At 40.7% G+C, this 25,705-nt stretch overlaps 1 protein-coding gene across 2 annotated transcripts in view; it reads left to right on the top strand.

The window, feature by feature from the left end:
• Window positions 1-6,332: 6,332 nt before the first annotated feature.
• The window catches only part of MAP3K21 (mitogen-activated protein kinase kinase kinase 21), a 73,640-nt gene continuing 54,267 nt past the window's right edge, over window positions 6,333-25,705 (top strand). For both annotated transcript variants that reach the window (XM_043963626.1, XM_043963624.1), the window contains exon 1: window positions 6,333-7,430. In XM_043963626.1, coding sequence (XP_043819561.1) covers window positions 6,473-7,430 — 958 coding nt within the window. In that variant the 5' untranslated portion in view covers window positions 6,333-6,472. The remainder of the gene's footprint in view (window positions 7,431-25,705) is intronic.

Here is a 25,705-nt window from a genome sequence, read left to right as displayed (position 1 = left end):
TCATGTGCAGGCTATACAATCTGCTCTCACATTTCTTATTTCTTTTTTAAACATCCTACTGTGATTCCAAGCTCTTCAGAATACATAGGACCCTCTGCCTTATCAAGTATTCATTCAGCTTCCTTTACCTTGAAATATTTTATTTCTAGATGCCTGGACTTTTTCATTTGACCTGGAGGTCATATTCTTTTCTGTTATTAACATCTTCTCTATTAGTTTGTCTGATTATGCTCAAGCTCTTTAACTGAGTTTCTTCCTCCTGATAGCTTTGATAATTTCAGTTTTCCCCCTTATAGTCCTACCTTGCTCACATTCCTGATTCCTGCTTTGATAGTGGTTCCATCATAAGGTGGACCTAAAGGCTGTGTCAGCCTTCTATACTATGCAAATGACATTTCATTGACACCTCAGCCTTTGCCTCAAGTGACTTTTGGGAGGACAGAGCTGGCCCTATCTGGATAGCGATTAGAGGAGAGCCCCCCCCCCCAAACAGACACACACACTACCCTTTGCTAGCATCCTGAACCAATTCTATTCTTCTCTTCTCTAGCTGAGATATGATGAAGCATAGAGTTCTTCTAAACTGTAGCCAGATCAAGCTTCTTTGGGTTTTTCATGGCACAGAGAGGAGTGGAGGGCAGAATTGACTTCTGAGGCAGGCCAATGGATTGGCTTATGTACTATTGCCCTCACCAGTAATTGGTGGGAGAAACATGCTGCATGACTGAGTTAGAGGTTTAGGATTAGCCTTCTTTGATGATAGCTCATTGGGTTGTTGCTGTTGCTTGCTGTTGTTGTTGTTGTTGGGAAATTTTTATGTCATTAGAGATCTTGGTATCTTAGACGATAGAGACAACTGACATTGCTTTATCTTTTGCATATAGCTCCTGTTTTGGAGAGGTTTAAGAGGTTATGAGAATCAAAGAAATTATCTAGTCCTCTATCTTGTTGGCCAAATGATCTTAAACTGAAATTTTAATGTTAAAGAGAATAATAACTAGATAAAACTATAGAAAATACAGAATGAAAGAACTAAAAAGTTGTCATGGCCAAAAATATTACACTTTTACTTACTAGTGTCTTGAAAAATTGTACCGTGACAGCAAGAGTGGAATAAAGTTTTCATTTCCATTTTTTTCTTTTAAAAATATTTTATATTTTGAATCATCAAAAATCTTTTTTCCTTCCCACATGAATCCCTTTCCATAATTGAAAATTAAAGATACACACACACACACACACACACACACACACAAACCTGTAAAAATGTGGTAAGTCAAGCAAAATAAATTTCTATATTGCTCTGCAATTTTAAAAAAAAAGGTCTCATCCTGAACTCTGAGTCCTTTATGTTTTTCCTCAGAATATGGATAGCATATTTCATCATAATTCCTTAGAATTGTCATTCTTCAATAAAATGATTGGAGCTCCTAATTCTTTCAAAGTTATTATTTAAATTGTTCTCATGTATCTATTCATTTCACTTTGCATAAGTTCTTATGTCTTCCCAGTTTTTTTTCCTGAAATCATTCCCTTATTCATTTCTTACAGTGCAGTCTTTATATACCATAACTGGTTCAGCCATTTTTCGATTTATAGGTTCCTCCTAAAATTCCCATTCTTTGCCATCTCAAAAAGAGACATATTTTCCATATCCTTAAGACTAACTCCCTCTTTATTCTGTCCTCCCTCTAATTCTCTTTTCATTCCTTTCTCTCCTATTTCCTTGTTCAATGAAATATATTTATGAATCCAGTTCTCTGTTCCAGAGACAGAGATTGTGTATGTTCTTCCCTCCTTTGACCATTTCAGATGATAGTTGAGTTCAAATGTCAGTCACTCTACCTACTTCTTCTTCCTTGTTTGTATAGATGTCTACTTGGTATGTGAGGTAATTTCCCCTAACTTTCCTTTCTCTTCTCTCTCTAGTATATTCCTCTCCCCCTTTTAAAAATTCGTTGATTATTAAAGTATAACAGAACTGCTCCTTTTGCTGTTCAGTCATTCGATCATGTCCAACTCTGTGATCTCATTTGTTTTTTGGCAAAGATACTGAAGTGTTTTGCCATTTCCTTCTCTAGATCATTTTGCAGATGAAGAAACTGAGTCAAACAGGGTTAAGTGACTTGCCCAGTGTCACATAGCTAGTAAGTGCCTGAGGCCAGATTTGAATTCAGCACTTCCTGACTCCAGGTCCATCCAGTGTTCTATCAACTGTGCTACCTAGCTGCCCCTAGAATCACTCTTTTTTTCCCCTGTTTTTTTTTGGGGGGTGGGTTTGAGGCAATTGGGGTTAAGTGACTTGCCCAGGGTCACACAGATAGTAAGTGTTAAGTGTCTGAGGCTGGATTTGAACTCGGGTCCTCCTGAGTCCAGGGCTGGTGCTCTATCTGCTTACCACCTAGCTGCCCTCCACCCCCCCCCCCAGAATCACTCTATAGAAAATGGGGTTTATTTGGGGAAATATGGGGGTCAGTAGGCAGAAATGAGGAGGAAGAATGTATCAGGCATAGTCGATAGCCAGAGAAAATGCCTGGAGAGAAAAAATGAAGTATCTTCTTCATGGAACAGCAAGGAGTCAGTGTCTCTGAGTCAAAGATCATGTGTCAGGGAGTAAGGTACAAGAAGACTAGAAAACTATGTTATAAGGGGCCTAGAACACCAAACAGAGGATTTTGCATTTGATTTTGAAGGCAATAGGGAACCAGTAGAGTTTACTGAGCAAGGGGGTAAGAGGATCTGACCTATGCTTTAAGAAAATCACTTTGGTGAATGGAGGATGGATTGGATTGGGGAGAGACTTGAGGCATACATACCCACCATCAGGCTACTGATATAGTCTAGGCAAGGAGTGATGACCTTCACCAGAGTGGTGGTACTATCAGAGGAGAAGAGAAGACATATTTGAGATATTTTGTAAAGGTGAAATAAACAGGTCTTGGATTGGATAGGAGAGTAGGGAAAAGAGTCAAGGATGATGATACCTAAGGGGGACCTGAGGGACTGGGAGGATGGTATTGCCCTCAACAGTAATAGGGGAGGTAGGAGGTGGGAAAAGTTTAGGGGGAAAGATAACGAGTTTTGTTTTGGACATATTGAGTTAAGCTGTCTACTGGACAGCCAGTTCAAGATGTCTCAAAGGCATTTGGATGTGTGAAAATGGAGGTCAGAGAGAAGCTAGGGAAGGAAAGGTAGATATGAAAATCATCAGCCTCGAGATGGTAATTAAATCCATGGGAGTTGTTGAGATCACCAAGTATAGTGCAGAATGAAAAGCAAAGAGAGCCTAGTACAGAACTCTGTGGGACACCAATGGTTAGAAGGTGTGATCTGGATGTGGATACTGCAAAAAAGGCTCCAAAGGAGTAGTCATATAGGTAGGAGGACCAGGAGAGAGTAGTGTCTCAAAATGTAGAAAGAAGACAGTGTCAAAGACACTGAGAAGTTGAAGAGAATGAGGATTGAGAAAAAGTCATTGGATTTAAGAATTAGGACATCATTGGAAAGAGCAGTTTTGTTGGAATGATGAGACTGGAAGCTGGATTATAAGGGGTAAGAAGAGAGTGAGAGTAGAGAAAGTATCAACACGATCATAGATGGCTTTTTCAAGGAGTGGAATCACAAAGGCAAATGAGCTATAGGATGGTAGTGGGGATTTAAAGATCAAATGAGGGGTTTTTGAGGATGGGGAAGACGTGGGAATGTTTATAGGCAGTAGGGAATAAGCCAGCATACAGGGAGAAACTGAAAAGAAATCATAGAATGGGGATGACAGGTGGGGCAAACTGTTGAAGATTGCATGGACTGGGATCACTTGAACAGAGGGGTTAGCCTTGGTAAGCATGAAAGTGTAACCCAAGATTCTAGATTTTAAGATCTGGATTTGAGTCCAAGTTCTGGTATTAGCTGAGTAACCTTGGACAAAGCCATGTCAATTCTCAGGGACTCACTTTGTTCATCAATAAAGTAGGGATTAATATTTACAATGCCTATATCAATCCACATTTATTAAGCACCTTCTATATATCACAGGGTTATTTTGAGTAAAGTGTTTTGTAAGCATGAAAGTACTATTTGTGAACCACCACAATTATTCTTATAAGAGATAGAGACTGGACCTGTGATTTCATTGTTATAGAAAACTCTGAAGTAAGGAAACAATCTAGCAATGAATGAGGATTGACACATTTGCTGCAGTTTCCAGTCTTAGAGAGCTGCTGAGAGCACCAAAAGGTTAGGTGCCTTGGATAAGGTTACTTGTGCATCAGATGCACATCCTGCTTAGGTCTCTTCTACAATCATGGTGCACAGCAGAGACAGCCTGAGATGTCCTGCTACTGAAGACTGGGGCCTATGTCAGTTGCTATTTCTGAGCTACAGAATTCTATCTTGGAACATTCCTGGGAGTGAAATACGGTGATGCCAGTGCCCTCATTCCTCCCCTTGTTCTGAGCAGCAGAATACAAGCCCTGGTATCTGCTGCCATAGGGCTAGGCCTGGAACTTGGTGGGCTAGCATTTGGTGCTAGATAAGGTCTAATCTGCAGCCTTCTGCCTGGTGATACAGCACGGAGGTGAGTGCCCTACAGCTAGCTGCAGGTCCCGACATGATCAGAACCAAGCCAATAGGGCAAACCTTGAATTTGCATATGCTCTGGTTATCTTGAGCTGCATCAGACTGGGAACCTTCTGGATTTCACATAAAAGTCTGAGTTATCTGGTCTTCCATCATTTTGTCAAAGCAAGATGAACCTCCATCAGATATGTGTAGGTGATGGGCCCCTTATGAAGAGAACAGAGAAGAACTGCTGCCTGAGACTGTCTTCTTAAGAAAAGCCCCCACAAGGCTGGAATTCCTATACCCAGCTATTCCCCTTGTGCTGCCTTTGCATATGGGACATATACCTCTGGGCTGCCTAATCTATTTAAGACCTCAGACACAGGATTAATGTGTGTGCTCTTGAAACAGATTTGGATTTTGTGTAACAGTTGAGTGTTTCTAAAGCAATTCTTGTATATTGAACTTCATTTTTGTACCCACTCATGCTTATTGATCACAAAAACATCAGTATGTATCACATGAAAATCATATGCACAACATACACTGGCTACATGAGCACCACATTCTGATCACTTGCACTTGATAGACAACAGGTGTAAATCACATCAGATCAATGTATACCACAGATTGCTCAATTGTCAATCACTGTTAATCGCTATTGAGGGAATAAATACTATGTGAAGATATGTATGCCACACGCATGTCCAAGATGTAGAACATGTGTTCATCACATATTGGTCCCTTATGGGTCACAGTGCATCCCCCGTAGATCATTTGTACACTGTATCAGAATAAAACTACCAGTCTAGTCTCCTTCCTTGGGAATGGGAGTGTCTAGGGTTGGGAGAGGACGATACAGTAAAAGGCCAGAAACTCTAGTAATCCAATCACTGCCACTATCACATAAATCCAAGTCAGTGGGTTCACAGGAGGACAGGAGGTCTTTTCCCATTCAAGCACAGGAAGAAAGGGCAAACAGGAGATTTACTGTCTCGGAGAAGGGCGGTTCTTGGATTAAAAAAAAGAAAAAAAAAGATCTACCATGCACTCTGTCCTGTGATTAGTAACCTTCTCGGGCTCGAAATGCACTTTGGAGCCGAAATGCTGTGGGCTTAGTGATCTGGCGAGGTGATCCGCCCTGGCTCTGAAACGCGATTTGCTCCTAGACAATTAACCTACAGCAGCACATTTGTTCTGGAGGCGCTTATTTCCGCACTTCTCTCAGCCCTCGCCCCCAATATAAAGCAAATCAAAATACATTAAGCACCCTGGGGAGATTTCCACCTGTTCCCCCCAGCCCTGGGTCCCGAGTTGGTCTGCTCCACAGCTCTCCACGAGTCTCTTAAACTTTCCTGAAAACTTATCTGGTCTCCCAGCTTCCTCCTCCCTGCTCCCAGTCTCTCCGGTCACGTGAGGAGGGCGCTCCAATGAGGGGAGGCGCTCGGAGGGGCCCCCGTGGCTCTAGCGGCGGCCGCTGCTGAGGCCGGGAAGCGAGTTGAGAGACAGGCCGGAGTGGACCATGGTGGTGACAGCGCCCGTGCCAGCGGCCGCTGCTGCTGCGGTGGAGGCGGCGGAGGCAGCAGGAGCGGCCGAGGAAGAGCTGGGGGCCCACGCCGCTCGGGCCCACTGCCCCCCGGGCGCGCTGTGAGCCCCCCACTCCCCTCCAGCAGCTCAGCAGCTGCCCCGTCCCCTCCACGCCTCCTGCCTCCCTCGTCTCCCCCAGCTCGCCGCCGGGCTCCCCCGCAGCAGCAGCGGCAGCAGTGACCAACTCTCCCAGCGGGGCGGCGGGAAAGCTGAGCAAGAGAGGCCCGGGGGAACGATGCGCCTGCCGGGCGGCTGAGCCCGGGGCTCCCCTCCCTCCTCTCGCCCCGCTCCTCGTCGTCCCCGTCCTCTCTTTCCCTTCACCCTCACCATGGCCTTCCCGGGTACCGAGGGAGCGGCCGATGGGCCTGCCGGCCCTGCCCGGGAGGCGCCCGCGGCGAGCGCGGGCGGCTCGTCCTCGTCTTCCTCCGCCTCCTCCTGCTGCTCGTCCTCATCCTGGGTGGCCGGAGGCAGCCGGCTCTGGGCAGCCATCTACGACTACGAGGCGAGCGGCGAAGACGAGCTGAGCCTGCGGCGGGGCCAGCTGGTGGAGGTGCTGTCGCAGGACGCCGCCGTGTCGGGCGACGAGGGCTGGTGGACCGGCCAGGTGCAGCGGCGCCTCGGTATCTTCCCCGCCAACTACGTGGCTCCTTGCTACCCGCCGCGGCCGCCCGAGCCCGCCCGCCCGCGGCCCCGCCAACCCCCGCCGCCGCCCGCGCCCCCGCCGCCGCCGCCGCCGCCTTCCCCGCCCGACGCCCCGCGTCCCGGCTCCCCGATGCAGATCCAGTTCGAGTGGCTAGAGCTGAAAGAGCTGATCGGCGCCGGCGGTTTCGGGCAGGTGTACCGGGCCACCTGGGGCGGCCAAGAGGTGGCGGTGAAGGCGGCGCGGCGGGACCCCGAGCAGGACCCTGCGGCGGCGGCCGAGAGCGTGCTCCGGGAGGCCAAGCTTTTTTCCATGTTGCGGCACCCCAACATCATCCAGCTGCGCGGCGTTTGCCTGCAGCAGCCTAACCTCTGCCTCGTCCTCGAGTTCGCCCGCGGAGGGGCACTCAACCGGGCCCTGGCCGCCGCCGCCTCCACCAACGCCGCCGCGCCCTCCCCCTCCTGCCCGCCCTCCATGGCCTCCGGGACCCCCGAGCCTTCGGGCACCACGCCCGCCTCGCGCCCAGCCCGCCGCATCCCTCCCCACATCCTGGTCAATTGGGCCGTGCAGATCGCCCGAGGGATGCTCTACCTCCACGAAGAGGCCGTCGTGCCCATTCTGCACCGGGACCTCAAGTCCAGCAACAGTAAGTAGAAGGTGGGGTGGGGGCATTCCTGGGCAGGGGTAATCAGGGCTCCGCTAGGGCGGGGAGGTCACCGAAGACATCTTAGGGTCAACCAGCCTGGGAGTTACTACTCCTGGAATTTAGGGGCCTGCTTACCTGGAAACACCTTGAATCCTTGTATTCCTGGGCCCCCTAGTAACCAGCTTTGGAACATGTAATACACTTCCTTTGACTTAACTCTACGGTTCTGGGGGCCTAGGGGTACTCACCCAGCGACTACATAGAATCCAAGCTAGGGGGTTCACAGTGGTCAGGAGGTCCTTTTCCATTCAAGCACAGGGAGAAAGAGCAGCTAGAAGAGTAGTCTTGTTGGGATGGGTCCTTGAAATGCAAAGCTCTCGCCAGATATTAGTGAATCGTGGACCACGCATGAAGATGGGGATTGACCTGTCACTCCCTTCCCACCCCTTTACCAGTTTTAGTTGCACTTCTTGATAGTTATCTTTTCTTGCCATTCTGAAGATGATTTCACAAAAGTTTTCTCTGCCTTTTTTCCCCTTTCTGTAAAAGCACTCCATCAAAATGATCACAGTTGGAGACATTATTAGTTCCCTAGCTCAGCATTGTTCTTGGTACTAGTAGATAAACTTTTCTGAGAGCTAGTTCTGTGCATGGTGCACTCTTCATCAAAAAGATAGCACTTGGAGACATTATTGGTGCCATAACTCAGGAATGTTCTTGGTACTTGTGTATAACAAACTTTTTTTGAAAGCTGTTTCTGTGCATGGGCATTTCACTGTCATAAGGATTTGATCTCTATAATGAAGTTTATTTAAATATAAATTACGATATATTTTTCAGGCCTGTCAGTAAAGCATGGGGAAATAACTTAAATACAAATCTTATTAGGTATCATTGGAAAGAAAAGAGAAATGCTACTTGAAATTATTTTTTAGTGGTTAAAAGTTTCATTTTATTTTAATAATCTAAGATTAAGCAGTCTTGTTAAAGAATTATCAGAATGTAACACAAAACTAGCACTAGCGCTAGCCTACCACAGTTAGGTGTCTCTCAATTTTGGAAGACCTGCTGGAACAAGTGCTAAATCAAACTGGAACTTGTACTACTTTTCTAAGTTTGCTAGAAGAAGAGTGACAAGGTTGTGTGTGTGTGTGTGTGTGTGTGTGTGTGTGTGTGTGTGTGTGTGTGTGTGTGTGTGCGCGCGCGCATTTTTTAAAGTTTGATATTGAAAACTGCCTTGTAGGGATGTTTTCGAGAATGACTGGGCCAATGTTTTCGTCATTGGAGCTACATTTGACCTTTGAAAGCTAGTTTTATTATGAGAAGTGAATTCTGTGTTTATTAACTTTTTATTTTTAGAGATAATTATTTATTAAAAATTAGCTGTTAACTTCTTTGCTCCAGTCTGTCATGCAGACATCGCAGGAAAGGAACTTAGAAGCCATGTAATTCAAGTCCCCTCTTTCTGCTTACAAGTGAGTTAACTGAGGTTCTGAGAACTTAGGGGATTTGTCCTTAGTCACAAAGGTAGCAGGTATCTGAGGCAGTATTTGAACCTAAGTTTTCCTGAACCAAATCTATCACTTAAACCATAATACTTATTCAGTCTCTTCAAGCATATTAATGTCTGCAGGGGTATTATGAGTTTGGGTTCCTGGTTAAGTACCACATAAAGGACAGTAGCATTATTTACTCATGATACGTGTGTGTGTGTGTGTGTGTACACATACACAGAGAGAGAGAGCAAGCTAGAGAGAGAGAGAGAGAGAGAAGAAATCAGCGGTAGAAATTTCACCATAGTTCTTTTTGGAAAGGAGAACCAGTCAGCTAACATCTGTTAAGTAGCTACTATGTGATAGATACTTTGGGAAGCACTGAGGATAATCTGTAGGGGATGGCACTAACATTAAGGCCTGGCAAAAGTTTCCTGCAGAAGGTGTGACTTTAAAGATAAGGAGTGAGGACTGTACAGGCTTGGGGATGACAAACCAGTGAAAACTCTCATCATTGGGAGATGGAGTGTCACATGGGAGGAAAAGCAAGAAGGCCCTTGTGATTCGAACACAGAGTTCATGGAAGGAAGTAAGGGGTAAGAAGACTGGAAAGGGAGGAAGGGATTAGGATATGAAGGGCTTTGAAAGCCAGAGGATTTTCTTTCATTCTGGAGGTACTAGGGAGCCCTTGGAGTTTATTAGCTGATATGGCCAGACCTGAATTTTAGGAAGATCAATTTGAAAGCTAAGTGGAGGATAGATTGGAGTGAGGAGACACTTGAGGTAGGTGACCCACCAGAAGACTATTTCAGTAGTCCAGGGATGAGGTGACTGAGACCTGCACCAGGATTTCAGCAGTGTCAGGAGAGAAGAGGGTATATAAGAGATGTTATGAAGATAAAATTGACAGGCCTTGGGCACAGATTAGATATTGAGCGTGAACCAGTGAGGAGTTGAGGTTGACAACCAGGTTGTGAGCCTGGGTGACTGGGAAGATTGTAGTACCCTTGACAATAAGGAAGAAGTTAAGAAGAATGGAAAGTTTCAGTGAAAGGAAACAAGTTCATTTTTTGTTTAAGATGTCTGTGGAACATACATTTTGAGATGTCTCATAAGCAGTTGGAGCACAAGACTGGAGATCAGGGATAAACAAAGATCTAAGAGTCATCTGCATAAAGATGATTACTGAAATCATAGATACTGATAACACTAAGGGAAATAGGATTACAGGAAAAGAGAAGAGACACAGGAGTGAGCCTTGGGGGGACTCCCAGTGGATGAAAATTCATCAAAGGGGGCAGCTAGATGGCGCAGTGGTTAAAGCACCAGCCCTGGATTCAGGAGTACCTGAGTTCAAATCTGGCCTCAGACACTTGACACTTACTAGCTGTGTGACCCTGGGCAAGTCACTTAACCCCCATTGCCTGCAAAAAAACAAAAAACAAACAAAAAAAAGAAAATTCATCAAAGAAAACAGAGAAGGAGCAATCAGGTAGGAAGAAAGACAGGAATTAGCAGCGTCTTAAAAACCCAGAGATGAGAAGAGGGTAAATGCCAGTGTCACAGGCTAGTCAAGAGAGACGAGGTTTGAGGAAAAGGCCATTGGCTCATTAGTCATTTTGTAGAGAGCAATTTGGGTTGAATGATGAAGTCAGAAACCAGATTTCACAGAATTGAGAGGGAGAGGAAAGGAAGTGGAGGACCTTCTCAAGCGGGTTGACCCATAAAAGAAAGGACAGTGATAGGATAGTAGCTAGTGGGGATGGATGCTTCAAATGGGTTTTTTGAGGATGAGGGAGACATGGACATGTTTGAAGGCAGTAGGGAAGCAGCCAACAGACTGGAAGTAATTAAAGATTAGCGAGAGAGTGGGGATGATAGAGGGGCAATCTGCCAGAGAAGAGATAATGGAATGGGATTATTTGTGCATGCAGCAGGGTTTGTCTTCAAAAAGAAGGACCACCTCTGTCTGTGAAATGGGTAAAGGAAATAGTGGCACAAAACATCTGAGTGATATGAGATGAGGAACAGGGGACAAGAGGGAACTTTCAGCAAATATCCTCAATTTTTTCAGTGAAATACAAGGCCAGGTTCCTAGCTCATTGAGAGAACTGCTTGAGATTTGAGGAGGAGGTGAATTGGGTTGGGAAAGGGAATGTTTCCCTCAATAGAGGAAGGTGGTACTGCACCACCTGTAGTAGGGGAGGGGCCATGAGCAGCCAGTGGTGGTTGTGGAAGTGGTGGTAGAAGGTGAAGGTGAAGTAGCATAAAGAAGTGATGTCAAAATCAAATATAAATAGGTCCGTGGAGCTGTATATTGATGTAGAAAACCAAAGATTAACATTATCCATGGGGGCAGCTAGGTGGCGCAGTGGATAAAGCACCGGCCCTGGACTCAGGAGTTCCTGAGTTCAAATCCGACCTCAGACACTTGACACTTACTAGCTGTATGACCTTGGGCAAGTCACTTAACCCCAATTGCCCGGCAAAAAAAAAATAAAAAAAAAAAACATTATCCATGCATTATATTTTTATTTATCTCGTTAAACATTTCCCAGTTACATTTAAGTTGGGTTGAGCCTTCACTTGTAGGCCCCTTGTGGCCAATAGGCTTTGAGTTTCATGCCTTTGGTGTAAAGGATATCATCAAAGAAATACATAATTTAAAAAATCAGTCAATGAAAAGATGAGCTGGTCACATGCCAAGAACAAGGAATAATCACTGGCTAGCCCACATATTTCTTTGGCTCTCTTAGGGTGTCAGCACGTTGGATGGACACTCTGTGACAAACTTATGGGAGTTCATGGATAGCAGGCACAGATAGATTGTAATTTATACCATTGCAGGGGATAACCATATCAATGAGGTCCCAGATTTATTTTGATATTTGAATGTTTAAGTATGAAGAAAGCATTTATTTGAATATATGATAGGAATTAACATTTCTGGATAAATTGCTTAGATTGAGAGAATTATCTGGGAAAATTACTAATTCTTTTTAATTAAAGTTATCTTCATTCTCTACTTTATTCTTTTTCCTTTTCCACTTAAGGAATGTTGTCTCTTGCAGAAGCCTTTTTCCTAATCAAAGAGGTATATAATAGGAACATTTGATACATTTCTAGTAGCAGCTGACTCAGGGCTAAATCAATGCACATCCTTTTAAAATGTCTAATATCATAGAATCATGGCATTTATAACGATGAGACCTTAGAGATCATCTCGCCCTCTCGTTTTACAGATGAAGAAACTGAGGCTTACAGAAGATATGACTCCCAAGCTCACAAAAGTGCCAAGTGGTAGAAGCAGGATTCAAATCTAGTCATTTGACTCAAATTCCCATGCTCTTTGCATTTGTACCATGCTGTGTGTCTTTCTTATCAACTTCTTATATTATCTAAAAATTATTATTTTAAACAGATGGCAAAATAGCCATCACCAAGCAACAGTATCACTAGCAAAACAACCCTAGAAATAATTAATATTCAAGCTCTTTTCTCTGATATGAGTATTACCTCCCTTGATACAAACTGCAAGCTATCTACACCTCATTTAGTTCAAATCTTGCCTGTGTATTTTCAAAGACAGGCCTCCTAACATGCTGAAGGCCTTCCTCTGTAACCTATAGTTATGTTAGATTTCATGTCCATCTGTTATCCTTTTGCTTTTGTCAAGTGACTGGTTAATTGCCTTTTCTATTCATAAATTTCCTTTATTATATTATGTGCCTCAGGTCACTTTGTTAGTGTAGGTCATCATTAGAAATAGTGACTTTTGCATTGTTTACAGCTTTGATTCCCTAGAGATTATAGTATTGTAAGATTTATAACTGTGGCCTTGAAAATATTTGTGTTGAGGGTTAGCTAGGTGGTGCAGTGGATAAAGCACGGGCCTTGGATTCAGGAGGACCTGAGTTCAAATCTGGCCTCAGACACCTAACACTTACTAGCTGTGTGACCCTGGGCAAGTCACTTACCCCTCATTGCCTCACCAAAAAAAGAAAAAAGAAAATATTTGTGTTGAAAAAGTCTTTTCACAGAGGAGCATCTTGGTATCAAAAGTGCTTTTCTAAATGTAATCCAGTATGCTGGTTTCCTCCTATTCATTTCTTAAATCTTATTGATCTGTAGAGTATAGCCCAAATATTCATGTACTGTTGAACTAACTCATTGAACTCTATCTGTAGTCGTGTCCCAAATACATATGTACTGTTGAGTTGTCAGTGAGCTGCCTATCTCCTCCATTTGCTTTTTCCTATGTGGATTATTAAACATATGTAAGTAAATTGAATGTTTTATTCTTACGTGTTTTTTTTAATCACATGTCTCAGTATAGTCCCAATTTTCCATAAGGTTTTCTCCTTCAACAAAGAGAAACAGTAGTTACAGCAGCCAAATCTGACAGTGTGTACCATTCTGTCCCTTTAGTTCTCCATCTTTATGCTGAGAAGAGGTAATGTCTTATTCTCTGTTTGAAGGAATCAAAATTAGATCTTTTGTAATGTCTTGGGGTTTGATGTAGTCAGTACAATATTATACTCAAATAGAAGTTTCTGGAGGACTTTATCTTTAAAAAAGATATTTTGATGGTCCTTGGGAAAGCCATTCTCCATGACAGTGGAGAACACCTTTGGGGAGTATGCATCTCCCTCTCTTATATCTTGCTTGACATTTATAATCAGGTGGTTGTTACAGAATTATCTCTGTGATTATGTTTACTAAGAAATCTTGGATGATTTTAACAGATACATGAGAGAGTCCTTATTCAAGGAAAGACTTTAAGGTTTGAAATGCTTTTTGGTAAACAACAAACAAAGCAGGACCCATGATTCTGTGTAACTTTCAGCCAGTTATTTGTGAAATTCTGGCTGTTATCTTCTCATATTTTGAATGAGGATACTATAGAAAGACATGTTGACCTTTTTGTATGGGGAGGTTAAGAACGTTCTCATGTGAATCATTGGTTATTAATGTTTTTGCTCTCAATTGCTTTTTTTTTTTTTTTTAAAGAATTAATATCTATTATTTCTCTCTCTCCCCTTCTCCATAGCCCCATTCTTTTGGTGGTTTCCATTTTCTTATGCTTTCAATATTGTCACCTCTAGCATGGATTTTATCAGTATGTACTTATTTGATCCATGCATTCTTCCTGACTTTGTTTTCCTCATTCTCATTTCTATTGATTAGAATAATACATAAGATATTGAGGTGGTTCTTTTATCAACTAGGTTGTTATAAAAGTATTTACGAATTTGTTATATTCTCTATTTTCCTTTCAGTTTTGTGTGTGAATTCTCAGGATAACATGTCTTATTTGGGTCTCTTGCTCAGCTTTCTGTAGAGTTTTTCCTCCAAAAAGACATCAAGACCTCTCTACTATTATGCTAATTGATTTGTCCCCATGCATACATGAAAAATAGAGAAAATTCTGTATAATATTATGGGGTTGGAGGCTGCTCAGTAGTAACAATGGATGGAGCATTGGGTTTTACTTGCCTTACACTTGGGCTCTGGCTCTGAGTGGTTATACTTCTTTTCTTTTTCTTGACTACACCCTCTGCCAAATTCCACTCTTGGCTCCTTTACTGAAACACATTGCTTGAATCGTGTAACATTTTACTTTTCTAAGATAAGAACCACAAAATGTAGCAGATGACTAAATCTGTCAGTCAGATTTTTTAAGTGCTTGCTATGTGCCAGGCATTGTGCTAAGCACTGGGGATACAAAAAAACAAAAAGGCAAAAGATAATCCCTGACCTCAAGTAACTCACAATCTAATGGGGGAGACAACAAGCAAACAGATATGTACAAACGACAGGATAAATAGAAAATAATTTAAAGATAGAAGAGACTAGAATTAAGAGGGGCTGAAGAAGACTTCATGTAGATAGGATTTTAGATGGGATTTAAAGGAAACCAGGAAAGCAGTAGGCAGAGGTGAGGAAGGAGAGCATTCCAGGCATGGAGGATAGCCAGGGAAGATACCCAGAGCCAAAAGACGGAGTGTGTTCTTTAGGGAACAGCAAGGAGATCTAAGTCACTGGATCAAAGAGTATGTGACTGGAAAACTAGGAGGGGTAAATATTATAAAGAACTTTCAACATTAAAGAGATTTTGTATTTTTTATCTTGGTGGCCAGGAGAGAGCCACTGGAATTTATCGAGTAGGAGCTAGATTTGTGCTTTAGGAAAATCATTTTGCTGGCTGAATGTAGCATAGGTTGGAAGGGGGGTGGGGTGCTGGGGAGAGCAGGAAACTTGAATCAGAGAGACCTATCAGCAAGAGTCTAGATGTGAGGTGATGAAGGTCCATACCCAAGTGGTGGCAGTGTTGGAGGAGATAAGGGAACATAATGGAGGCATTTTTCTTTCTTTTTTTTTTTTTTGGTGAAGCAATTGGGGTCAAGTGACTTGCCCAGGGTCACACAGCTAGTAAGTGTTAAGTGTCTGACTCAGGTCCTCCTGACTCCAGAGCTGGTGCTCTATCCACTGCGCCACCTAGCTGCCCCTGGGATTTTTCAAAGGTGAAATTGACAGGCTTTAGCAGATAGTGAGGAGTTGAGGATGACACCTAGGTTTCAGATCTAAAAGATGGGAGAATGGTACTGCCCTCTACAGTAATAGGCAAGTTGGGAAGGGCAGAGTGTTTAGGGTGAATAATCAGTTCAGGTTTGGGATAAGGACTTATCAGAATCTGGGGTAAAGTCAGTATAATCACATAATCTTATGTTGGAGGTACTACTTTACAGGAGGGCTTCTTAAACTTTTTCCACTTGTGACCCCATTTTGCCTGAGGAATTTTTATGTGACCCTGAGTATATAGGTATATAAAATAGATATACATAACCTTTTACTGTTGCCAAATTTTTCATGACCTCCACATTCAATTACATGACCCCATGTGGGTCATGACCTACAGTTTAAAATTCTAGGTTTTAGAGGGCATCTAATCCAAGTCATAAATGAATAAAAGTGTCTGTCAACAACATATTCAGTCAGTGCTTTGGACATACTGAGTACTTAAGAAATGCTGTTTGATTCATTCCTTTATTCATCCAAAAGTGGTTATCTAGTGATTATTTGAAAACCTATAATGAAAGGAAAATCACCATATACTAATATAGGCTATTTAATTTTTATATAGTTTTCATTATTAGGAAGTTTTCATTCCATCAAGTCTCTATCTGCCATTCTACTGTTCCTAATTCTGCCCTATGAATCCAAACAGAACAAATTTAACCATTCTTCCACCTTATAGCCCCTAACTACTTGAATTTGGCTTTTGATGTCTTCCCTTTTCTGTTCTCTAGTTCTTTCTACAGATCTATGTAAATCATTATTTTAAAGCATTTTACCAATTTGTTGTTTTTTGCTACACATTTTAGATTATCTGATCTCTTCCTAAAACGTTGTACCCAGATTTTGCAGCATTTATTGTATAATGTAAAATAGTTGTGATTTTACTTTCAATTATAAGTTTGACTTATAAAATAGTATTTTTAAAATTAATATAAAACAATCAACAAGCATTTATTAAGTACCTACTATGTTCCAGGCAGTGTGCTAGGCTCTAAGACAAAAATGGAACAATAGTTGACCTCAAGGACATTCTATGTAGCAAGACACACACATAAACACAGTAAATATTAATTTTGTAGGAGAAGGCACTAGTAGGTGGTGGACTTTGTGTAGAAGTTGGTCTCGAACTGGGTTTTGAATGAAATGGAATTTTAAGAGGTGCACTCTGGGGAGTGCTTTCTAGACATGGGGTCAGTTAATGCAAAGGAGTGGAGACAGGAGGAGTGTTTTATGAGAGGAACAAAGAGAAGGCCAGTTTGGCTGGACTATAGAGAGTGGGAGGGAGAATAATGTTTAACAAGGTTGGAAAGAGGTTGGGCCCAAGTTGTGAAGGACTATATAAGTAACAGTTGAATTTCTATTTGAGCCTAAAGGCAGTGGGAGTCCCTTAGGGGAGTGACTTGGTTAGTTCTGGGCTTTAGGAAAATCATTTTAGCATCCTTGCAGAGAATGAATTGGAGTAGAGGAGAAAGACTTAAGCCTGAAGCTCAGTTTGGAGACAATAGTCAGGAAGGCCTGACCTAAAGATGGGCCACGTGAGGAGAGAATGAAACTAACAGTTGTGAGAAGTTAGAGCTATGTGGAGTGAGGGAAGAGTAAGGAATAGCACCCAGGTTATGAACCTATGTGACTGGTATAATTGTGGTGCCCTCCATAGAAATAGAGAAGTTGGTTTAGACAGGTATTTTTTGAAGGAAGTACAATGAGTTTTCTGTTTCAGATCTGTTGAGTTTGATATGCCTGTGGGACATCTAATTTGAAATATGTAATTGGCAGTAGTGTGTGACTGAAATTCAGGACAGAGACTAGGACTAAAAGTTAAAAAAAAATTCTAGTATTCTATATTTCCAAAGTCAGGTGATTCGGGGCAGCTAGGTGGCACAATGGATAAAGAACTGGCCCTGGATTCAGGAGGACCTGAGTTCAAATCCGGTCTCAGACACTTGACATTTACTAGCTGTGTGACCCTGGGCAAGTCACTTAACTGTTATTGCCCCCCACTAAATAAATAAATAAATGAACAAACAGACAAATAAATATATAAAACAAAGTCAGGTGATTCTTTTATTCCCTGATTTGCCAGTGGTATTCTACCTATTTTCTTTCATGGACCACACCTTTTGGCCAATAGCATACAGTTCTGAAACATTTAGTCACATATGTATTAGGTGACCCCTGTGCCAAGCGATGGGGATACCAAGAAAGGCAGAAAATAATCCCTGCTCTCAAGGAGTTCAAAATTTAATAGGGGAGACAACATGCAAACAGTGCTACAAACAAGCTAGACTATAAATTGGAAATAATAAGTAGAAGGAAGGCAATAGAATTAAAGGAGTCAGGGAAAACTTCCTGTAGAATAGGGCCCTTTAAATAGGATAAAACTTTATTTACAAATGTAAAAACCATGCTCCAGGCAGGCTAAAAGGGATTCGGTTAATAGACCTTACTTTGTCACCCTGCTGTAGCAGGTGGGATTTTATCTGGGACTTGAAGAAAACCAGAGAAGTTAGGAGGTGGAGATGAAGAGGGAAATTCCACACATTGGGACAACCACTGAAAATGCTAGAATTCAAGAGATAAAATGGTCAGACATGAAGCATTAGGAAGTTCAGTGAAGGCAGGGAGACCAACAGGCTATTGCAGTAGCCCAAGTGTAAGGTGATGTGGGGGTGCATCAGGGTGGTGGTAGTGTCAGTAAAGTGTAGTCTTTAGATGTACAAAAAAGTTTTCTTTTTGAAGCTACTCTTTACTATCTCCCATTCCCAAACACTCAGCTAGCAAAGTCTTTCAAAGCCCAAATGACTGAGTGTTTGGGAGGAAGAGTGAGAATAGAACATTTCAAGGTGTAGGAAAGAGCACAGAGTTTTGAATGGGAAAATGAAGTTGTGTTTGGGCAGCTTCAAGGTAAGCCAAAGTAATATTTCATTGGAGCAGAGGAAAAACTGTAACCTGGAAGATAGGTGAGGGGCAAAGGAGGGGAATCAGAATTAGTAGACCAATAGGACCCAAAAAAAGAGTTACTAATTTAGTCTTTTGGGAGTTCTCTATTGATGTATCTCAGGGCTCTGTGTCTTTGGCCCTGTTCTGTTTAACATTAAAAAAAAAATCAATGACAAGGCTAAATATGTGATGTTGTTATAGTACTTTAAATTTAGGCAAATGGTTTACCTATATTATCCCATTTGATCTTTGCAACAAACTTGTGAAGTAGATGGAATCCCCATTCTGAGAATGGGGGGAGGGAAGCTGAGGTATCCAAGGGGTTAAATGACTTGTCACTTAAGTTAATGAACAGTAATAAGATAGCATGCTAATCAGACTTTCAGATGATAGCTCAGAGCAATGGAAGAATTGATATTGGAAAAGATCTAAAAAGACTGAAAGAAGATAGATCAGGTGTTTATTTGGGGGAGGGGGGAGTGGGATCTGGACCTATGTATTACTTCTCTGTAGATGATCTGATAGAGAGAACTGCCTCCATTGATGTAGATTGGCTCATAGTGAGTTCCCTGGGGATAACTGAGAGATGGGTATATGGCCAGTATGTATCAAAGGCAGTATTTAAATTCAGGCATTCCTGACTGCAAGTCCAGATGACTATTGACCAAGCAACTCAAGAGGACAGATCAACCATCATCTCAAGATGAAATTTAAAGTCTTACATTTTGGTTCAAAAAAATTCCCCTTCCAAGTATATAAGATGAAAGAAATGTTGCTAGAAATAAGTTTATGTGACAGTATCTATGGACAGTATCTTAGAACCAGTGTCCTGTGGCGTGGCAGTCAGAAAAGCTAACCCAGTGCTCAGGTGTCTTAATAGAAGTATAATGTCCAGAATAAGGGGAATACTAGTTCCAATGTATTTTCTCTAGTCAGACCACATCTGAAGCCCATTTCTGGGTGCCCTATTTTAGGAAGGACTGACTAATTTTGAGCACCTCTAGGGGAGAATGATCAGGTTGATGAGGGGACTTACAGTTATGCCATATGAGCATTTTGAAGTAAAGGGGAGAAGAGAAGATTTTTGGTGGGAAGGGAGAAGAAAGTAATGATTTCTTATGTTAAAATTTTTGAAGAGTTGGCACGCAGGAATAAATACTAGACTTATCTGTTTGGCCCTAGAGGATGAAAATAGAATTGATAGGTGAAAGTTAAGAGAAGGTGATTTGATTTAGGAAAGAGCCTGCTCTCTAACTCCTTGATTTTATGAAATGAGGAGGGAATAAGGCCATTGTCTCTGGAAGTCTTAATTAAGCCAGAGGCTAGACATCCACTTGTCAAAGGATACTATAAAAGGCAATTTAGGTTTGAGTTGGGATGTGAGCTAGATGACTTCTGAGATCTCCTTTCAGACCTAATGATTTTGTGATTCATTCTACGCTCTTTATCTTTTCTCCCTCTTATTCCCTCTCTGACCACTGTAGTACCTATGAAGAAGGAAGGGTAGGTATGAGAATGAAAAGAAGTATAAAATTCAAATTCCTTCTGAGTCTGAGCTTTACACATAGAAAAACTCTTCTCCCCATTGTGGAGGTGAGTTTTTTTTAATTTTCTTTTTTTAATAGAAATTGTTTTTATATTGTACAGAAATAACAAAGAACTTTAAAATTTTCTTCACTTTTTTTTGAACATTGAAACTCTTTGTCTTAATTTAGTGAAAAACATACTACTAATAGCTCTTTCAAATATAGTCTTCTTATCATATATACACTTAACCTGCCACCACCCCTACTCTGCAGTCTCCTTATAAAATGACTGCTTTTGATTAAGGATCATAGCTTGGGTTGATTTTGTCCAGCCAGGCTTGTTAGTAACACAGTCTTGTGCTTTGTTCTCTGCATAGCTGCTGAGATCTGTGTGCTTTGGCAGGTTTGCTTTTAACTTTGGACTGATAAGTTGGGGGGAAGGGGTATACTATGAAATTGCTTTGGTAACTGTTTCATTGCTGCATTTCGTTTTTATATGTGCTTTTAAAAATTACTGGTAAAAAGCTAATTTACTGATTTTTTAAATTTTAGTTTTTATTTTTAATAATTTGTTGTATAGCTCTTTCTGAAGATTTTGCTTGATCATCAGGTTAAACAAACATTATTGTATTAAAGTTTTCTGTGATTAAACACAGCAGGAGACATTTACCCTTTAACTCGTTATTGATCTATTGAGAATTTAGAAGAGTTAGAAGAGTTCCTTTATACCTGTACTTTAATGTATGAATGTTAAAAAAAAAAACTGGGTTGTTTAAGGAAGGCAGTTCTGGACTTCATGTAGAGAGCCTTTGTCATTAAAGCTAAGCAATGCAAATACTTATTTCTATAATTAATTATATTGTTTAGCCCCATATATGACATTACTTTTACTTTTCATTTCCAGAAACTTTTCTTCTTGCATGAAATTAAAATAACATTTTAAATATGCAATTGATAGTGCCCCTGTTCTCCATTAGCTTTTCAAACTCCCGTTCATTTATTCCACAAATATTTACTAAGTGTGGAATATACATATGCATGGATATGCATAATATATGTATGATATCTATACATAGCATGCCATATATATACCATATGGCATATAGTACATGTTTCACATATATCAAATAACTGTACACATCTGGTGTGGTATATGTTATATGATATATACATATTGTACATAATAGGCACACACCAGAATATTTACATACTTGGCACAATGTGTTATATTTTATATTGTCAGTTATGTAATCTGTGTGACAAATCTATGACACATTACATATGTTATGTGTGTATATACATCTAATTCTATTTATGTATGGCATTTTTAGGTGCTTCATGGAATACAGTTATACCCAAGTATCTGGGATAATAGAAAGTATGTGATAAATACTGTATGAGTGATGAAAACTAAATTTTAGAGGTAGCTAGGTGCCTTTCTTCAAATTGTAGTTCTGCATTTTTCTTAAGATTTTTAGATAAGATTTTACTAATTAATTATTAATTTATACCAAACCAATGTTGTCTTTTTAATGAAAAAAAATCCTTAGATGTTAATAAACTGGCCTGTGGTAAGTTAAAATCTTTTCATGCAGCATTATGTATCTATTGTGAATTATTTGGCTTTTAAAAACAATTCCAAACTTTTAAAAGACTAAAAATATTTAGTAGCCAGTGGTTGAATAGGCTAAGTACAAGGTTGTAAAGGCCAATTGTTAAAAGAATGAAGCTAATGAGGGTTAAAAAATCTTAGCAGAAGTCAGCACAAAAGGATGGTTAAGCAGGAGTTGCTAGGTTACTAACAAAGAAGAATTTCCCATATCTGGGAGCAACAAACTCATTTGACTAGTTTGTACATTGTAGTTTCTGGTGGGTAACTAATATTCTGTAGTTCTTCCTGCTTTAATGACAGGAAGTGGAAGTTTGCTGTAACCTTATGTCCTTTCACAGATTGAAACCTGGAAGAGTGCCCAATTACATTACCTGTTGTTAGGCTGGCTATTTTTTGGTTTCAGTCACATGACCCAAAAGATAAGGAATGTCAGGAATTTTCAATGCATTTACAAAGGAATCCAAAACAATGGGCCTTTCATACTGTTCTAAAGGCATAACTTTAATTTGTTATTTTAACTTTTCAGAAGAACAGGAATAGTATAAAGTATCGAAATCCAGTTTGTATGTAAACTTTGTATCTGGGAGAAAAGAAGGTATATTTTAAAACAGTGGGCCTTTCAAGAATGTTTAAGTAAAATTTGCTTTTAATATGCAGTTATCAATTTTTCTCAGTTTTTTGCTTGTCTTTTTTCCAATCCATAAGTTTTTCATGGTTTTTATGCTATCTAATGTTGCTAGATCTATTCCCTGGGAGTAGGAGGTGGGGAGTAATACTGCTGTTTTCAGTAATGCAAAATCTTCATTGGATTTTGAGGTGAGGGGATAAAGCCATAGTTAAGAGAACATCTGGTTCAAGATCCTCATTTTACAAATAAGGAAGTTGATGCTCAGATAATTTAAATGACTTGACCAGTACCACAGAGGTAGTATTCATCTTCTCTGACCCCCAAATCCAATGGGCTTTCAATTATATTATACTAGTTTTACTGCCTTCTTTGATAATATTATCATCTATGCTTTTGCCCTGGCTGTCCCCTATACTTATAATGAATTTCTTCTTCCTCACTTTTTGTTCCTTGCCTCCCTGCAGCTTTCAACACTCAGTTCAAATATGACACTGTATCCTTTCCTTTACACTGTGTCTTGAATATACATAGTTATTGCCATTGTTCAGTTGTTGTACTTGTGTCTGATTCTTTGTGTCGTTGTTGTATACCCCCCCCCCCCCCCACACACACACTTTGTGGTTTTCTTGTTAAAGATGCTGGAGTGGTTTACCATCTCCTCCAGCTTATTTGACAGATGAGGAACTGAGGCAAACAGGGGTAAGTGACTTGTCCAAGGTCTCACAGCTAGTAAGTTTCTCAGGTGGGATTTGAATTCAGGTCTTCCTGATTCCAGACCTGGTGCTGTATCCACAGCTCCAACAAGCTACCACAGTTTTCACATTGTCTTCCACCTTAGAAAGTGAACTCTTTGTGGGCAGGAACTGTTTTTTAACCTTTCTTTATCTTCTCACTGCTGAGCTCTGTGCCTGGCACAGAAGAGTCAGTACTTCATAAATGCTTGTTGACTGAGTATGAAATAAATGAGATAATGGTTTGAAAAATGTAGAGTCCTACGTAAAAAACAAGATATCAGTTTGAATGTAGTTTTGTTTGGTGGGGAAAGAAGTTTGTTAAAGAGTAAGTTTGAACATGGGATGTTGGGTAGACCATCTATGGCAAAGTTTTGAAAGAACAAGAGTTTCATCGAATCAGCAGGTATGATAGGTTGTGATTTGTATTGTTAGTGCAAACTCCTGAATGGATGTTATCAAACATTCATTTGGGTATTTGAAAATGTTGGACATTAAAAATAAGAAAAAAGAAAAATATATAATAAATGAAAGGTCCAGTCCTACCAATCCTACTGCATTCTGTTTAATTGCTTTTTTTTAAAAATTAGGTCACATTTAGGATCTAATTATGTGGACTATCAGGGCTAAACCTTTTTCTGTAGATTTTTTTTGAGGAATTGGGATTAGGAAAGAAGTATTAAATGTACACACTTAAAATCCTGTGTTTTGGGAAGTTATATTTATATACAAAGCTTTATTAGTAGCTGTAACAGTTATTGTGATCACTTTTTCATTCTTTGATGGATCTATGATCTCATCATTGTGGGTATTCCTCCCAGTTCATTCATGCCTTCTCATCCTTTGTTACTCTTGTTCATATCTTCCCATAAATATTACTTAGGATGCCCATTCAACTCTTTTTTTTTTCCCCTGGAGCAATGAGGATCGAGTGACTTGCTCAGGGTCACACAGCTAGTAAGTGTCAAGTGTCTGAGGTCTTATTTGAACTCAGGTCCTCCTGAATCCACAGGCTGTGCTTTGTCTACGGCACCACCTAGCTGACCCCCATTCAACTTTTTAATTTTTGTGAATACCAGTGGGAACACATGGACTCTACCTGTTCTTTCTTACTTGTCACTAATAACTGATTTACTGAGTATTATGTACAAGGTGTTATACTAGGTTGTATAGAGGATACAATGAAGTAGGCGAGTGTGATAGTTATTCAAAGCTGGGAAAGGTCAAGTTGAACTACTGTGGTCAGGGAGCCTTTACTGGCAAAGTGAAACTTGACCTTGACTTTGACCAATAGGTGGGATTTGTGGAAGGGGGAGGGAAGAGTCTTCTAAGTATGGAATAGGTAGGGCTGGACAAGGGAGTGTAGATTGTCAAGATTCAGTAATACTAGACCAGCCTGTCTTGAATGGAGTGTTTGTGTTGTCGGAATAGTAGGAGATGAAGTTGGAAAGGTTGGTTAGGGTGAAATTGTGAAAACTCTAAATTTCCAGGCTTAGGGGTTTACACATTTCTCTAGAAAGTGGGGAGCTATTGAAGATTTCCAAATAGGGAGGTGACATAATGAAGACTATTTTAAAACTAATTTGGAAACAATCTGCAGGAAGCATTAGGAGAGTTGAAAGACCTAAGACTAGGAAATAAGAGATAGTTGTAATTCAGATGTAAAATAAGGGTCCAAACTAGGATGATGGCAATAAAAATGAGGAAAGAACTGAATGTAAGAGACATTTTAGAGGAGCTGACAACTAGATGGCTGGATAGAGGAAAGCAAGGGAATAGTTAAGACAACTTTCATATATGAATAACTGGGAAGAATTGTGTTATTAGTCAGAATAGAAAAGTGAGAGAGGGCAGGTTTCAGGGCTAAAATTATTTCAATTTTAGACAGTGAGATATATAAGTGGAAATACTTGGTAAAGATGTGTTGGAAACATGGGCCTGAAACTTGGGGAGAGAGGTTGGGGTTATCTGCTTAAACTTCAGAGGCATTAACAGACAGTTTAAATCACAAGAAGTGAGGTTTCCAAGCAAAACAGATGAGAGACAGACAGAGAAAACATCTACATTTATAGGTAAGGAAGAAATGTTGCCAAGGAGATAAGTCAGCAAGAACTATCTCTCTATTGATAATTCTGTTAATAGAAGAAGCAGGATAGTCTAATGTCATTGAAAGTAGGGATAAAGAATTTCATAAAGAAAAAGCAACAGTGCCAAGATATGGAGAGTGCAGTTACAATAAGAACTGAGATAAAAACTTTTGGACTTAGTGAGTGAAAATTTAATAAGAATGATGGTGAGGGAACATTGATTGTGAGGATTTCATAAGTGAGTAGGTGGTGAAGAAAGGGGGAGAACATGTGTAGTTGACTCATTTGAGCTGTTGACAATGAAAGCATCCTTTCATTTTACTACATTCCCATTACTTCCTCCTTTTACCTAAGCTGTTTCTCAGCTAACATTGGTGTTATAATCAGCTGTTAAATTTTGAAATAATTTGGGTGGTTACTTATGAGAACCAGTACTAGATTTATGGTAGAAGTAGGAAGTGGGGCAGCTAGATGGTGCAGTGGATAAAGCACTGGCCCTGGATTCAGGAGTACCTGAGTTCAAATCCGGCCTCAGACACTTAGCACTTAACTAGCTCTGTGACCCCGGGCAAGTCACTTAACCCCAATTGCCTCACCAAGAAAAAAAAAAAGAAGTAGGAAGAGAATAGATATTATAAGTCTTAACTACTGATTATAACACCAGTGTTTAGATTATAGA

Source organism: Dromiciops gliroides, chromosome 4 (genome assembly GCF_019393635.1).
Source record: "Dromiciops gliroides isolate mDroGli1 chromosome 4, mDroGli1.pri, whole genome shotgun sequence".
NCBI lineage: Eukaryota > Metazoa > Chordata > Mammalia > Microbiotheria > Microbiotheriidae > Dromiciops > Dromiciops gliroides.
This window is presented reverse-complemented; position numbering and strand designations above follow the sequence as displayed.